This window comes from Hermetia illucens, chromosome 4 (genome assembly GCF_905115235.1).
Source record: "Hermetia illucens chromosome 4, iHerIll2.2.curated.20191125, whole genome shotgun sequence".
Classification (NCBI taxonomy): Eukaryota; Metazoa; Arthropoda; class Insecta; order Diptera; family Stratiomyidae; genus Hermetia; species Hermetia illucens.
In genome coordinates this window covers 112,771,461-112,789,506 of record NC_051852.1, presented here as the reverse complement: position 1 = coordinate 112,789,506, position 18,046 = coordinate 112,771,461, and the positions used below count along the sequence as shown (strand labels likewise).

General features: G+C 39.1%; 1 protein-coding gene across 5 annotated transcripts in view; it reads left to right on the top strand.

Annotated features, from left to right (window-relative positions):
* Window positions 1-6,771: 6,771 nt before the first annotated feature.
* The window catches only part of LOC119655553 (neuropeptide Y receptor type 2), an 18,725-nt gene continuing 7,450 nt past the window's right edge, over window positions 6,772-18,046 (top strand). The window contains exons 1-3 of one of the 5 annotated variants that reach the window (XM_038061473.1): window positions 6,876-6,967; window positions 7,018-7,206; window positions 7,350-7,446. In XM_038061473.1, the coding sequence (XP_037917401.1) occupies window positions 7,154-7,206; window positions 7,350-7,446 (150 nt within the window). In that variant the 5' untranslated portion in view covers window positions 6,876-6,967; window positions 7,018-7,153. The other 4 variants (XM_038061474.1, XM_038061471.1, XM_038061472.1 and 1 more) reach the window with 4 other exon arrangements.

The following is an 18,046-nucleotide window of genomic DNA, read 5'->3' as shown; positions in this document are numbered from 1 at the left end:
AATAAAAAGACACCAGAACCCTAAGGTATCCTGACAGAGTTACGTAAACTGATGTTTCACCATCGGCCAAACTTACTGCTCGTTGCATTCAATGTTTACCTGAAAAGGAGGGGGGGCGTCTTTACTTGTCGCTGGAAAGTGGCAAGCGCCATGCAAATGAGTGGAAGTGCTCAGAAAGCTTATGAGGAGTAGACTCGTCGAATCAATACGTCCTGCCGGGGATTTATCCCCGAGACAATTCGTTTTTAGAGTAGGAAGGTCCAAAGTGCATGTTGTCATGAAAGTTGTGGCTCATCGGGCTGAGGTTCCAAGATTGATGATGAGTAGTGCTCCCCGAATGCTTCATTCACTAGAAAATTAATTCCACGCGTCAGGTTACCTCTTGCGGATGTTGAGGGATTATCTGAAAGGCTGCTACTACGCAATGAGACGCTGGAAAGCCAGAGGAAGATGGTGATTACGTCGACCCAACCACCCATTCTAGAGCCGGACTTTTGAAATGCATGCTGCGATAGTCTACTAAGGCTAGACTTGCCAGAACAGTGGCGTCTGGTCTGTTACGTAAATAATGCTGCGGCATTTGATACTGGACGCTTTGATGATCAAAGGGAATGTGGAATTGGCATCGAACAAATCAACGGTCAAGGCTGCGGTTAGAGTTTTGGCTTTAAGTCGGCTCATCATAAGCGCCTAGGGTAGAAACAGAGATGGGGCGCTTTGCGGGTGTCATCTGCCTACGACGCTGTCTCAGAAGCTACTGTGATGGTAACCGCGGGACTAATCCCCGTTGCTCTGCTTTCTTTGTTAATGAACGCAAGGCTACCCCCAAGAAGAGAACTCAATAAGATGGTTGCTCGTAAGCGCAAAATTTTTTTAATTTCTGCGAAATCTAATTTTCGGGCGGCTACTGTAGCAATTAAACGCCATGCCACTACATTTCACACCAAAGTTGCAACAAACGGTTTCTCAAATATATAGTGATTTCTATTTCCTGGTATTTGACATTTACAAATTAGAAAAAACTTGTGGGAAACAAAGGATTTACCGGGTTAACTTTGAATAAGTATAAAAATGCCTAGGTGTGCAGGATCACATAGCTCCTGCTTTCAATAACACGCTTATATGTATGTACATATTATCCCATGTTGCTTATAATAACCTCATGTGAATCCTCTGCATCTTCTAAGAAAAATTGAGCTGCGTTGTAATTATGTTTTCGATTGTTAAAACGTCCCTCATATGTAATATTCGGTGTTTCACGGAATTTTTGAGGATACTTGCCTTTTATCAGACCAATTTAAAAAAAAAAAATGAAAAATGGCATTGAACCAACTTGCTTCATTCCATATTGAAATTTGTGTACATTTTGCTCATACCACATTTCACCTTATACATAATAACCTTAAAAAGATCGCTTCGATAAACAAACGTGCACGTGTAAATTAGAAAAGTGTCCACTATGCACACAGTACACTGCATCCACAGTATATCTAATAGTGACCACATCAACAAGCCATCTCATATCACCTCACCAATTGATGGACTCAGCATCTCACTGAGTCGGATGTGTAGCGTGCTCATTGTACTTTGAATTTGTGCTTATGCTTGTCGCACCAATTGAAGCGCTTCGATGTCTCTAATCTTCTGATGTGTCGATTCACTTACATAAACGAAGCGTAGCACAATTGAGTCGACTCACTCATCTCTACCCGCTGCAACTAATTAAGGGGTTAACCCCACTTGTTGCGATTTTTCACTAAAAACGGCTGTTTTGGGTTTTAAAATGCCATTTTTATCGAAAAAAAACCAAACATTTAAATACATTTTTATGTATTGAATAAGCCTGCCAAGTTTCAAAAAGATCGGACCAATAGTTTTCGAGTGATTTCGGTCATCGGCCGCAAACATGTTTCAACTTCATGTCGTTTACGAAACAATTCATCTTTTTAACGATCATATCTCAGTCAATTTTATTCGGATCGGGTTGAAATTTTAGGGAGGTATTTTCAGATAGTTGTATTTTCAAAAAGACAACAAAAATATCGATTTTTTCAAAGTGACAAGTGGGGTTAACTCCTTAAGAATTATGACCGATCAGAATGTCCATGATATTTTTGCAAGCCTTCCTGCTTTTCAGCAAAATTAACTTTGCAATATGTTTGTTTGATTTTGACAAAAAGTTTTGTGTCTTGCAGCCGTGCTACCTGTTCTTATGGGAAGCTTGTTCCCAGTTTTTGATAGCCAACGCTGACTACTGAGACTGACACTCCAATTGCTGGTTCGGCGGCTTTTGCTACAACGTCTGAGTTTTCATTGCCCTCTAAACCAGACTGACCAGGTACCTACACTAGTTCAACCGTATTGAATTTAGAAATAGAGTTAAAGCGGTTTCTATATTTCTGAATGATTTTTGAGCTGATCAAAGGACTGCTCAATGCCCTCAATGCAGGTTGGCTATCACTACAGATTGCGGCGAAACTGCCCTTCAACCGTTCCTCAATCACCCTGCCGCCCTTACAATCACATACACTTCAGTTAAAAAGACCATTGCATGTTGTTGCTACCGCAACCGAGCACTTTAGGAACTTTTTCCTAAAGCGCAGCAGCATATCTATGGTTGCTAGATCTTTAGGTTAAACGTTGATACGGGTAATGGCGAGTCTCACGTATGATTTACTCCGAACGTAAATATTTTTGCTCTTAGACCAAATAAAAGAAGGTCTAGAAGATTGTTACTCGTTGCTTCTACTTTGTACAATCAAAGCCTGTGGTTATATAAGTATACTAACTGAGTCTTGGATAAAATCTAACTAGTGTCCTAGAACGCCCTAACTAGTGAGTTCAACAAGTTCATCGGATGAAAACGTAACTACCCTCGACTTAGGGCCACCTGGAATTGTTACGTTTTTCATACTTTAACTCTACTCCTAAATATTAACGTCAAAATGGGCTGTAGAAGCTAAAACAGGCACTTTTCCTATTCTCGGCTCGACTTATAACTTTTTTGTCAATCGGCAAAAATCCATAATTACCAATGCCACAAGTGGGTATAAAAAGCCCAGTCATCAGTTTTCCATGGCAATACAAAACGCAATGAACCAATATGCATGAAGTATAAGTGAAAAATATATATATAACAAGTTGGGGAACCGGAAGCTGGGCACTTCAGGTATGAGAGGTTTTGTTTGCTTCTTCTGCAAGTATATTTGAGTGCAGAACTATCCCATTTGTACGTAACCCGTTATGTATATGCATTTAGCATATCAGAATTAGTACTTCGGGTTGTAAATTTACACGATAAAGACAACTTTGAGCTACTGTAACTTTGTTACTAATAGTATGATTTTGATCAAACTTATGGATAATATGCTTCATATTGTATTTTATACTACTACCAAGTTCTATAACTCTGGAATAAACCTAAGGGGGGTTTTATTCAATTTTCCCAAATATATTATAATATACTATTATTAACTTATTTGGAGCAGATATCGATAAGGACAGTATTTCGAGGCCTGGACACCGTATAGAGGCAGCTTCATGATTTTTTTTCAGATTTTTCGGTCGGGTAGTTTCTGAGAATGGGTCCGTTAAAAAAATCATTACTTTGCACCCCTCCCACTCCCGGCCTTTCTAACAAATCTCAAAACTAAGACCGGCTTCGAAAAATACTAATCGAGACTTACACAGATTACACATTTTTACATGGGGACTTTTTTTTTTTTTTCACTGAATATAGTCAAGTGGAGTATCAAATGAAAGGGCTCGATTAGTACTATTCGAAACTAATTATTTCTTCTATTAGGTGAAACATTGGGGAGTGACGGCTAAAAAAGTGAAACAGGTCTCGTTCTCAGAACCTATCCAACCGGAAAATCTGAAAAAACCACATTGATGCATCCCGTTCCGATATCTCTACAAATAATATTATTAATAGTAAATTACCTTATTTTGAAAAAAAAAAACCCTTAAGTTTGTTCTTGGAATAAAAAATTCGGTATCAGCATAGGCGATAATATAGGACATAATTCTGGGAAGTTTAAATGCAACTAACTAACTAACTTAATTATTGAAAATCAAAAGATTACATTTCATGTAAATTTGTTGCATTCTAGGACGTGACGTAATCATCATATGTGAAAGTGTGGACTTATATGAATGGCGGGGTTCCTGGAGACAGTTTCGCTTTTCTTTTTTAGCTTTTTTTTAGTTATTTGAATATCAGTATCAATTACTAGAGATAGGCATGTGTGTGTATATATATGTGCTAACGAAATTTTCGGATAAAGTTCAATAAGTTGGACGTGTATAGAGTAAAGTGGAAATGCGGGAATATGCTTTATATCAATTGTCCGCACAGTATTTATGTCTTTAATTTGTATGTACATACACATATTTTCATTGGCAATATTTGACGAAATAATTTGCATTCTTACCTATATACGAATGGGAAAACACGCATAGAGAGTTGCTCACATAGATGAACACAAAACCTTTATACCTGAAGCACCGAGGTTCCGGTATTCCGACTTTTTTATTGCTACGTACCAAAAGTGTTTGAATCTCTCGGCGGGGCGGGAAACATATTGTAACAATATTGCCCCAAAAGAAAAGTCCCAGTTTTCGTTATTATTCAACAGGTAGACTTCTGCTCCAGATTTTGTTTTTGAACCATCGATGAAGATTTCATATTTTTCTACGTATATCTTCTACCAAACAAATTCAGAATTTTCCAAACTAATTTCAGAAATTTCCAAACTAACTTCAGACTTTTCCAAGTCAACTTCGGAATTTTCCATTTCCATCCATCCATTTCCAATTCAGAATTTCTTTAATATTTTACTATAAAGTTTTGTATCAAATTTTTACCACTAGATAGGGATGGAGCTGGAGAAAAAGAAGACGAGGCAGACCCTGCCAAAGATGGAGCGATGGTGTAGGTTAAGACGCCAGACAGCTTTTAGGGATATCGAATTGGTGGACCTCGGCGCAAAACCGGGATGTCTGGAGTTCTTAATTAAGGCAGACCTAAACCATATACCGATTGTTGCGCCGTTGATGGTGATGAAAAACTGTTGGAATATGGACATCAGTTGCACCATTCTTTCACCAACCAGCCTATGACAGCATAGTCAGGGTAAAACTGTACACGGCTATGAAAGAATTCAGTATCCCGAACATCCCGAGATGAACATTCTACCTTCATCCAGATCGAGCAGGCGGCGCGAGATCTTGCATTGCACATTAGTGAAGGTAAGACGAAGTACATGGTGACAATGTTAGCGCCAAAAACCAAAGAACGGACAACATCGAATCGCACTGGTCAAACAAAAACAATAAAGATAGGGCACTACAACTTTGAGATCATTGAAAATTTCTCCCAACCGATAACAGCTATGACGATGAAATCCGCGCACGGTTGTTGGCTGCTAACAGAGCCTATTTCAACTTACAAAAACTGTTTCGTTCGAAACGTCTCACCGGTCAAAGCTCTTACTGTACAAGACAATGATCTTGCCAGTCGTTATGTATTCCTCGGAGACCTGGTTTCTTTGCAAAAAAAAATTGCGAACTTTTGGCCCCGTTCGAGAGAAGAATCTTCTGAAGCATTTTTGGCCCCTTATATGAGGACGGACGATTCCGTAGCCTACATAACGATGCAATCTATGAGCGATACCACGATCGTCAGGTTGTGGATAAAATCAAGCTCAATAGATTTCGGCGAGCGAGTCACTTAATCCGTATGGATGAGGATGATCCAGCCCGGAAAGTCTATACGGGCAATATCTTTGGTAGAAAAAGAAAACGTATTAAGGCAGGTCTAGACCGGATACCGGTTGTTGTGCCGTTGATGATGATGATGGAGAACATGTATCATCGCGTTTGAAGCTATCGTGAATTGAAGTATCTATTAGAAGAAAATCAAAATTTTACCAAAAAAAAAACATCACAGGCGATGAATCATGGCACTATGGCTACGACTTAGAGAGATAGCATAGATAGATAGTTTACTTCGTCCGAAAACAGGCTGCTATTCGATTTTACCGAATATGAATACGTTGCTGAGCTGTTTTTAGATTTTTAACGTGAAAAATTCTGGTGCTTTACGACAACGCTACTGGCACTTTGTCGTCAGTGTTCGTCAGTTTTTGGCAACCATAAAGGTTACAACCTTGACGATTTTCTTCTGTTCTATAATATGAAAGAGGACCTAAGGGAGGCATTTAGCTGATTTCAATATGCAAGCAGGTATCAATTTAAAAAGGATCTTTTAACACTGTTGATGTGTTATCGTCGTACTTAAAAACTAATAAAGTTCATGCTTTTTATGAAGCAATTACCACATTATTCTGGTTTCCTCCGTGTTATACTAATGTCATATATTGTAGGAATAGTTTCCTGCCTAGAGGAACTGTTGTTTATTATTACATATCTCACTTAAGTCATTGTTTATTAATAAACTTTATAATGTAAAATATATAACCTGTTGTCTCGTATACTTTAGCAAAGTAAAATCTACAATAACCAATTGCTTTTCCTTCCTATCATAAGCAAACACTTCCATATGTATCCAGTTAATTCTATTAAAACGCTTTGTGTTCTAATGGATATTGGATTAACTCTTTCCGATAACCAGGAAATAGGGGCGTGCGTCCGTGCTTCAGGCAAATTTCCATACACCCTCTGCTTTTATTGATAATATTTCCTTCCTAATCTTATCCGAATAATAGTGTATGAATTCGTGTCTCTTGTCTGTCACGAGGTTCATTACGACCTCGTCTAGTAGCAAGTTATCAGTACTCTTGATTTTGTCGGTTGATTGAGAGGCAATATATTCAAATTGTCCAGATATAAGTGATCCGATGTGTTATTCGCGGCTGGGTTATCACAACGATAGTTTAGTGAATTGTGCATTTAGATTGGCTCTGTCCGTAGTACCATTTCTAGTCGAAAGTACCAATTGCAGGTACGTTGGAATATTGATCACGGGGAAAATGTTTATTCTACGATATCTAGGTTCTATCCATCTGAAAAGTATTCAATATTCAGACATGTCCTCGGTTAGCTCCTAAATCTTCAACATTCAGTTTTTATCATCGTTGTATCGAGTTAAATATTGGAATCACGGTCCATCAAATTCAGTTCAGACAATATGAGCACTAGACCCACGCTATTACATCCTCCTAAACAGTTCTTCCGTTTTCGGTTAGTTATGATATGTTTCGATATATATCCTTAAGGGTATTTTCTCCTTAAATTTACTTAAATTAAAAAACAAAATATCTACACACATATGTAGATATGTTTATATTTACTATTTATTTCACATTCCATTTATTTGCTTTCAGTGAAACTAGTGACAATGAAACGTTCACAGAAGATGAATTAGATGCGAATAATAATCATCATCCTCTTCCCAATCATTCATCAAACGATTCTGCAGTGGTAAGTCTAAAATCAAATTTCAATAAATTTATTTAGAATCATCTGAACACCCCGTACCCGTATTTCTCTCGTAAAATTACGCAATTTCGGCGCGGTGGCCCGGATTCTTTTCACTCTGGGACTAGTCTTTCCTCCCTACGTTCATCTTAATATGCATATCCAAACCATCTAGAGCTGCGGAATCTCTTTAGAACTCATCAAGTGCAACATAGGGTACACCTTGATAAAAGTGAATTCCTTATTATTCAGGTTTCATCTGAGTCTGTAGGCATCACGAAAAGACTTGAAGGGGCCTCTTTCTTCTTTGGTCTTTGGCAATGAGGTCGACCCATCTAAACCGGTTTCATAATTTTTCTTGGCCATCGTCTTGTTGCGGGTCAAGCTATTTCCGTTGGCTTTTTGATCGTCTTATATCTTATATTTAGACCCATCTTAGCTAGTAATTCCTCGTCAGCGCGAACTATTTCTTAACAACTTCGTAGAAGTCTCCCTCGCAATTTGTCCACAATGGGTGAAACCCCATATTCATCGCGGACTTCCCCATTTCGGATGTGATGATCGTGTGTACAATAGATGGCAAACATGGTTTAGTTCACAGTAATTTAATCAGTGATGCGAATGCGGTTGTCAGGAATGCACTCAAAAATCCCCATAATATACGATAATAACCGAATTGGACAGTAATTTGGACATTCTACTGAATTGCTTCCCTGTTTAATCAGCGAATGCATTGTTTTATTCCGTCATATGACAGTGTACAACTACACATCATTTCAAATCAAAATGAAAGGACCAGTTTTCCTGGAGATTTTCTGGGTTCATTTCTTCAAAACAAAACGCTAATTTCATCTAACGTCTTCTTTTTCTTCAGCCTTTATCCCGTTCACACACAGGGTCACCTAGTCGTGGTTGGTTTCGCCATTTTATTTTATCAAATGCCTAATTTAAATGCAATCGCGAGGCTTGTTTTGTTGTTTCGCCTGCCATTTGGTTGCTTACATCGACTTTGATGTTTAGACCAGTCTTGACAAGGCAATTCTCGTTAGCAGAAATTACGTGAACATACCATCGAAAACGCCCATCTCGCAGGTTTTCCACGATCAGTGTAACCACATATCGATCGCGGATATCCTCATGTAATGAAAATGTGTCACGCCACTTCTCAACGCAACATCTTCGTCTCCATTATCGCAAGACGCCGTTCATTGTCTTTTATAGTCGGCCAACACTCAGAACCATGGAGGGTGACTGGACGGACGACATTGCGATAAATTTTACATTTGAGACGTTCGTTAATATGTGGATCACAAAGAACATCAGTTGTGAAACGCCACTTTATTCAGATTGCATTAATGCGTAAAGCAATTTCACAGCACAGTTCTCCGTTGGCTGATAGCATTGACCCGGGATATTTAAATCGCTCAGTTCTGGGCAGGTCACTGCCGTTGGCAGTGATTGTGCTGGTTTCATGGGGATCGGTCGTAAAAAAGTCAGTTTTATTCAAATTCAATCTGAGACCGTGTTGCATGAGGCGTTCATTCCATTTTTGGACAAGTTGCTCGAAATCATTTTTGCTATCGGGCGCTAGGAAATCATTACACATCTGGCTTAATTAATGGTTATTTCAACGATTTCGCGAATACGGTTGTCAAGAATGCGTTCAGGAATCTTCATGGTATCAGAAAGTAACCGGACCGGTAATTTCCAGTAATTTGAACATTCTGCTGAACCTAAGTCTAATTTCATCTGACAATACCCAGTTTCACAACATAGTGAAAAGGATAGGCTTTGTTGCAATACTGATCATCTGGTTTTTTTAAGGTTTTGTGTAAAACAAAACCTTATTAAATTCGGTTTATTGTCTGTCTATCCGTCTGTCTGTCTGTCCATCACACCCATTTTTCCCAAAGACGGTTGTAAGGTCAAAGGTGCGAACTATGGACGCTCCCGCATACAGTGAGTTAGATCATTCTACTTGGAATTTAAGGGGGGTCCCGATACACGCAAAAGGGGGTGTACATTTTTTTTTCATCAAATATAGTCATGTAGGGTATCAAATGAAAAGTCTCGGTTAGTACTTTTCGAAGCGGGCCTTAGTTTTGACATTCGCTGGAAAGGTGGGGAGTACGTGGGTTGAAAGTGATCATTTCTTTAACAGATCCATTCTCAGAAACTACACAATCGAAAAATCTGAAAAAAATCAAGTGGCTGCCACTATATGGTGCCTAGGCTCCGAAATACTCTATATAACGATATTTCTTCATATAAAATTAATAATAGGACATTACTATAATATTTAGTAATTGGCAGCAAAACCCCCCCTTAAGTTCATCCTGGAATCACGAAATTTTCCAGCAGCTACAGCATAGAACATGATAATACCAAATTTGATGAAGATCGCAGTATTACTAACAAAGTTATAATAGGTCAAATTGGTTGCTTCTTTGCAAATTTAAGACTTTGAATGTCAATATCACTTGAAAGTGGATATTTTCACATAATATAGACATATATTACGCGCTGCGTACTAATGGGGCAAATGCACACTGAAATATCTTTATAAGATAAAATACACAAAACCTTTCATAGCTCAAGCGTGAATATTTCCGGTCGCTTCCTTCTAGGATTATATGCTCGTTGCGGTTGGTACTCCAACTCGCGCGAAAGAGCACTGTGAGTTGCGGGTAAAGCAGTGCTTTTCCAAACCAAATATCGGTACCCAAAACACGCAGGGGTACTAAGGGGGTTTCGTATCAATTGGTATAAGTATCGGGCTTGCACTTGGAGCAGAGCAGCACTAGATGGAATCTAAATATAATGTCCAGAAAATAGTTCTAAGGAAAAAAAACTTTCCCTAGGCAAGGGTCATGCTTATAAGGCCATCAACAAAATATCTACCTAATGATGGTAGGTTCCATGCACAAAAACAAAATTTTGCTGTTCGAACAAGAAACTACTATTTTCTAAGTTGGGCGCCATTTCTAGCTTGGGAAGATGCCAACCAGAGTCCTGCCTCAGAGTAAAAATTATGCCTGCAATTTGGGCTTGAGAAGGGAACTATACGAGCTCTTTATTTCGCGGAAGTTTCAATACCGAGTGCGGAGGTAATCCCTTAGCATCCGGCTGACTTAAGGACAATAAAAAAGCAGTTCATAAAAACGGAGTTATTAGCCCATCAGGAAAAACACCACAACCATTTAAACAGACATAAATACTATTTCTTGCCAAAAACTAATCCAAATGTGCAAGTTCTCTGGCTTAAAGAAAGTGACCTTCCAACTGATTATTTGCATTCAACACAGAGCTCATAAACCACCACCCCCATACTTTTTTCGCTATATACGAGTGGAAAACCGTGCATAGAGAGTTCCTCACATAAGATAAACACAAAACCTTTATACCCAAAGCGCCCAACCTCTGGCGTCCAGACTTGTTCCATGTTAGAACGGTCGTGCTTCCTTGCCAGTCTTCAATAACGCGGTTGAAGAGATCATTCACTCAGTGTAGGGTTCAAGCAATTCGCTTTCCAGATTTACCATTTCGCCAGATGTTGTTTCTTTCCCCAATTTCAACTTATCTGGTATTGCCAGTCGAATTGCTCCAAATGTCAGCATTTTTTTAAGCGGTTGATAAATAAATTCTTCCGTCCGTTTGTCGCAGTTTGCCGGTCGGTGAGTAAAATACCGTTCTTCTCACAAAATAGAAGTATTCCATATACTGTATATGCTGGTCTCGGGTTTGACAAGTCGATAAAGATCTCCCCCACCGTCCTGAGCATTTACCGTATGCAGTAGTCTTTTAATTGGTTTCTCCGTTCTTATTCTTGTAAATTTGCCAATGCGTTCTATTGATGAGAAGCTTATGATAGAAGCATTTCCAAGCCAAATATCTCAGTTGGTGAATTGCTTAATCCTGAAGGCTCTGTTTCGCCAATCGCCAGCAGGCGCGGGTGGGAGACCATTTTCAACGTTTTGCTGAAAACAAAATCTTATTAAAATAGTTTCACTGCTCCTCTGCCTGTCTGTCACACGTACTTTTCTCAGAAAGATTGGGATTGTGAGCTCGCATTCATGCGTTGAGTTAGACTGCCGCACGTTGAACTTAAGGGTGGTGCTTATATACGATAAAAGGGCTACAAAGTTTTTGCTTACTGAATGAAGCCATGTGAGGTATCAAATGAAAAGCCTCGACTAGTACTTTTTAAAACATTATTAGGTTTGTCATTAGATCCCCTTTGCATCTAATGACAAACCTAATAATGCAGTTCGGGGATCCTAAAGTAAAGGAGTCAATTACTTCAAGGGCCTATTTTCAGAGACAACCTAATGGTGATGCTTGCATATGGTATTAAGGCTCGTTACTATATCTGCGGAAGCAAGGATAATAATGATATGCAATTATATTTTAAAAACTTACTACAAACCACTTTAAATTCGTCCTAGATCCGTGCAATATTGAAGTAATATGGGTCCGATAAGAAGCATCACGCTAGACAATTTGGTAGAAATTATACCACTATCAAAAAAGTTATAGCAGGTCAAAGTTATCTCTTCCGCATTAAAATTCCACTCCTTAATAGATAATGTGTCAGGTATCACATAGTACTGAATCTCGGGTATATTCAACGTATATACACAACGAGTTATGTAAAAGTGCGACATCATGTATCCAAATATTCTTACATAAGAAATCAACAAAACGTTTCATACCTGAAGCGTTGAGCTTTCGGTTTTTAACTTATTTTTTTTTCAAAATCGATGGCCGGTGTTAAGGTGCGTAGGGATCAACTTTGGTGCCAGTGACCGTGAGAAAATAGGGGCGTCTTATGCCGGTGAAGTTGACAGTATGCCTGCTGCTTTCCTAAGTTCTGAAAACGTACTTACGTTCATGCGTCAAAAACCCTTGTTGATTTCTGGACGGGATCAGGGTCTGCCATGCTACATTGATTGAGGTGGATCCCTTAGTATTTTTGAAAGCTGGACATGGTTGCCATGATTTGTTTTTGATGAACGATATTCAATGCGATTTTTTTACCTATCTGTCGTGGAGAGGCGAGTTCAGCTAGGGTTTAGCATAATGGAGTATCTTCAACTATAGTTTATTTATCGCTTTCCCTGATATCATTATTTTGTTTTAATTTTACTGAAAATAGTACCATGTACATTGCCTGAAATCTTCTTAGTTATCTGGGCTGTGGTTATGTAAATAACATAGCAGAGTTTAAAGACTTACAGGCGGCTGTTTGTCGTATACTGGGGAAGATTAGCACCTTATGGGGTCAAAGGTGGGCTTAAATATGGTCAAATGGAGCCACAATTTCACCCGAGTAGATTAATTTAGTAGAGATGCAAGACGTCGTATGGGACGTTATACAGAGAACAAACTTGGTTGCTACCCGCGACATACATACGGAGTGCGATTTTTATAAACCAATGACATAAAAAAATCTTGGCAAAAATAAAAGGGGAGAGATTTTGATTGGTAGCCTATCTTTCACTCGTCTGGGAAACCTTTATTTTTCAAATTGAATAATTTACATTTGTACCGACGATATGCATAACGAGTGCAAAATCGCTTCAAAATTTCCAGCAAGTGTACTTCTTAGTGTTATATGCGAAGGATAACTCTTGTTTAATCCTGTCGAGAAAAATGAACACATATATGTATATATATTGTAACTAATAATTCATACATATGTATATACACATCCCATAACGTCACAGCTGGAAAGTGACACACTTTACTATCTACATTTAAGCTGACTCGGTCTATCATGCATATTAATCTTCGTAACGTTGTCTGCAGTTGAGTTGAATTACCAGAAACAATCATACTATGATATACACATGGAACATTTTTGGGGCGTCAAATGGAACAATCAATTTACTGGCCACAAAAGGTGGAAGGTCCTCAAGCTCTCAATTAAGATAAGGTTTTGCACGATTGCCGTGAGAGAAGCAAAAAGGCTTTCGATATTCAGATAACGATTCTGTCCATTCGAACTATACCGAATCGTTATCTACACTACTTGTGATGACTGCACGGGTGCCATCTGAATACATGATAGAGCTGGGGACGTCCTGCCCCTATTCTAGCCGGAACGCTTATTATCAGAACAAAGTGGCATCATTGATTTTCGGATACTATGCTTCTGTTTTTGGATATTCTGTCATCGGTAAAAGGAGTAGCGAGGCTATCAAAATTCACCAGTGTTTGTTTTCGAGTAGTACAAATTAACTCAATCAGAATTTTGTGTTAGCCGGGACAGCTTCATAAATGAGCTTTGTTCATGTACATTAATTACGTTAAATTATGCGCAGTTAATATTTCGGGGTATAACACACATTCGTTTTAATGTTCTTTCATTTTAATAATTTGGTGCTTTTGTGCTATGGGATTGAATGATTTTAATGAGGTAAGTATTCCTATCCTTGTAATTGGCTTCCTCTATGTTCATTGCTGTTTTGTATTCAGTTTCTTCAAATAAAATAAGATGAATTAAATTAAAAATTGTGAAAGCCATCATAATCCGCCCAATAACTTATATTCTCAATAACAGAAACAACTCAGAAAAAGAGATTGACAAGTTATATACCGAGGAGATGCGCAGCCCCACACAAAAATTTTCGGGGATTTCGGCTTTTTGTCCCAAAAAAGCTGTTTTTAAGGCCACAAAAAAAGTAAAATTGATGTTTTTGCATTATTTATTTACCTGGCAAAGATAAATATATATAAAGGTTTGTTCGTGCATATCAACCTTTATTGGGTCACCCTTTGATTTAATTATTGCCCTTCTTTTGCCTGGCATGCTTTAAAGCAGGCTATATTTTCATACATGGTAATGGCAAGTTAAAAAAAATAATGTTATTAAAATGAGGTATTAACATGTTCTTAATCATTTTATGATACTAGCCACCATTATACTTGAACGAAATACTCTATGATCTAAACATACCGGAAATTTATAAATAAAGCAAAAACGACTTAGTTTTCAGGCAAATTTTTTTGCTGGGGTATAGCGCGTCAACCACACCTACGCGTCATCGTTCATGAAATGCGCTTCAACTCCCCTCACGACTTAGTCTTCCCGAAACGTCGGCACCCCTCTTCTATTGTTCCGCACCAAGGACCCCCTGGAACGACCCACCCGTCGGCCATCTGGCAGGAGTGGATTCCACTGCATGACGTAGCCAGCAATGCAATTGTCGCCATTTCTTAATGTGTGATCTGTCAACTGCCACTTTCCCCTTTAAATCGCATGTTCTTCGTTTTTCGTACGCCCAACAGCAACATAGAAAAGAAATTAGCACAGAACATTCTCAACTTGATCTTGGTGTTGGGATAGCTGCATTTCCACGTTTTGGACAAAGCGGATCTAGCCCCGTTAATGCGACCAGTTCGGTGCACCATCCGCAAGACCCACGCTTCCTAGATATACAAATTGATCGACACCTTTGATGCTCTGTCGATTAATGCAGATAGATTGAGTGAGATGACTCGCCAGACTGAGAACCTTGTTTTTGTTGTTGTTTTCAAATCCAGCCCTTTGGCCAAGGTCCATGACCTGGTGAGAGAGCAAACAGATGTCATCAGCGTAATGGCGGTTTTTGACAAAAGATGTCATAGTTAATTGGATTCCTCCACGTTCTCCGGACAAGACATCATGGAAAACGTGACCGATAACCAGAAAAAATAATATGGGTGGCAATATGTGACCCTGGCAGACTCCGCTTTGGACTTCAAAATCCCCTAAGATTTTACCTCCGCGCAACCCGTGCATTTTGTTCGACCGGTATATGGTTTAGGTCTGCCTTAATAAAGACCTCCAGACATCCCAGTTTTGCGTCGAAGTCCACCAATTCGACATCTTTAAAAGCTGTCTAGTGTCTTCTTTTCTACCACAGACATTATCCTCATAGGCTTTTCGGACTGGATCATCTTCAAATCCAAATGACCCGCCCACCGCAACCTGTTGAGCCAGATTTTATCCACAGCCTGCCGGTCATGGTATCGCTCATACATTTCATCGTTTTGTGTAAAACAAAACCTTATTAAAATCGGTTCACTGTCTACCTGCCTGTCACACGCATTTTTCTCGGAGATGGTTGGAGTAATTGACACCAAAATTAGTGGAAAGGTGGAAACTGTGAACGCTCACGCATACAGTAAGTTAAATCATTCTACGTCGAATTTAAGGGGGGTGGTCCCCAAACATGCAAAAGGGGGGTGCAAAATCTTTTTTTTTCATCGCATGGTGTATCAAATGAATGGTCTGGGTTAGTACTTTTCGAAGCCGGTCTTAGCTTTGACATTTTTGGAAAGGTGGGAAGTGGAATCACGAAATTTTGCAGCAATGTAGACTACAGCATAGAGCATGATAATACCAAATTTGGTGAAAATCGCAGTATTACTAGCAAAGTTATAATAGGTCAAATTTGCCGCTTCCTTGCAAATACAAGACTTTAAATGGCAATATCACTTTAAAGTGGATATTTTCACATAATATAGGCATATATTACGTGCTACGTACTAATGGGACAAATGCACACTCAAATGTATTTATGAAAGAAATACACAAAACCTTTCACGCCCAAACCGGTTTCCCGACTCGTTTTAGTCTTGGAGAATTTTTGACTTCCAGTGGGACGACTGCACCTTAGTTTCCACGTCGTAATTATAAACCCAAGACTCGTCACATGTAATGATGGTTTTCAAGAAGTTTCCATTAGCGTTGGCCATTTCCAGGAGCTCCTGACAAACCTCCAGTCGATGCGCTTTTTGATCCTTTGATCGCTTCTCATCCCCATCCCTCCCACGTGAGATGTTGCGTCTGCCATCTCTCGAATCATCAAACGGCGATTGGAAGGCACAAGGACATTCACGTTGACCACATGAAAGTCGTCAATTGAGATTGAAGGCCTTCCTGAATGAGGGTCATCTTCCGTTCATGTTCTACCTTCCTTGAACCGTTTAAACCACTCGTAATACCCTGGACAACTCATCACGTCATGACCAAAGGCTTGTTGCAGCATTTGAAAAGCGAACGGTTTGCTTAATTTAACGCTCCTCCTTCATGACAAAAAACGCCGTACACAAAAAACATACTTCACTAAAAAAGCTGAACAATCGGTTTGAAGAAGGTTAGAGCAACAAAACAAAATGGAGAATACTCAGAAAGGTTTAACGTGAAGGCACGCAATTTGGAAAGTCCTGGAACTTGTTGATCAGACCTCGTATTATCAGAAAATGAACTTTCCATCTCAATGCCTAGATTTGCATAAGTTCCTCTGAAGACTCATCGTTCTTAATTTGGGGAATGAAATTTCAAATCTTGGGCGTATCGAAAGGGTTCGTTTTCGAACCAACACCCTATAGCATTTTCACGACTGACGTCCCACCTCTCGACACCGACCTGGTTCAATTTTCTTATGATACACTTGTCTTCTTTTCGAACCTTAATTCCACCAAGGCAATTGAAGCGATCAAGAAATATTAGGTAGGTCATTGAAGATGCGTACTACCACAGCTGGAGTAGGAAAATTATCGACTTTTCTGCAAAGAAGCTAATAGTTTCAAGCCTCAAATCGGGAGTATAACAGTGAGGTGATGAAAATCAACCACACTTAGAAGCTAAGAGCTGAATAATTTCTTAAATTCAACGTCCACTTTGAGTTCACGATCAGTAAAAAGCACGGTTGGTTGGGTGGCATCTACTATTTCCTTCGGAAGAAAGTATAATGATATTTAAGGCGTAGCGTTGCAGCAGGTCACTTCGAAGAAACATGGTTGAAAGTCCTCTAAAATATAATCCAAAAATTAAGAATGTGAGTACTCTGAGAACGTTGAGTGTTACAGGTCTATGGGGTGACGTCATATTGTGATTAAGTTTGTCTTTAAGCTCCCTCGTCTAAAGAAGTGAAATAAGTGAAATAAGTTAGAAAAGGTATTTCGTCGCAAGGCTCTTATTGCATAATGTCCCACGAGAGTCTGCCGTAACAGAGACAAAATAATAAGCAACAATTAAATCATTTCAGAAGTGCATCGATTTTTGATTGTGAAAATGTAGTTTTTCTAGTGTTAACTTTTCTCAACTTTTTCCTTTTTACATACTTTAATATATAATACGTTCAAAAATAACTGTGTAAAATATTACATTCATATTCACTTTAATGTTGGTTCTATCGGCATATTTCAAAGCGCGCACGTACCGGTTTCCATACATAAATACTCCTGAAGTACAAAACGGGCTGATAATGCTTCACACTTTTAGGGATACTTCGTCTTCGTTATGGCTTGGCTATCGAAAACGGTTTATGATTGCTTTTTGGGATGTGCGCACGCTCTTTGGTGACGATATTGATGGTCCCAGAATACTTGTGTGAATATTTGTGGTGGGGAAGATGCATAGCCTCTGAGCACTCAGACCATGGTGGCCCATTGCAATCCCCCGTGTAACGAAATATCCCAGATTCGTTTATGCATCGCAGGCTTTCCGTTTGGGGATGTGATGCTACCCATTGCAACTGGCGCACGTCAATATCAAACATCTGATGTCTGATGGGTCCATAAAAAATGGTCTGTTGATTCCGTTTCTTCATTA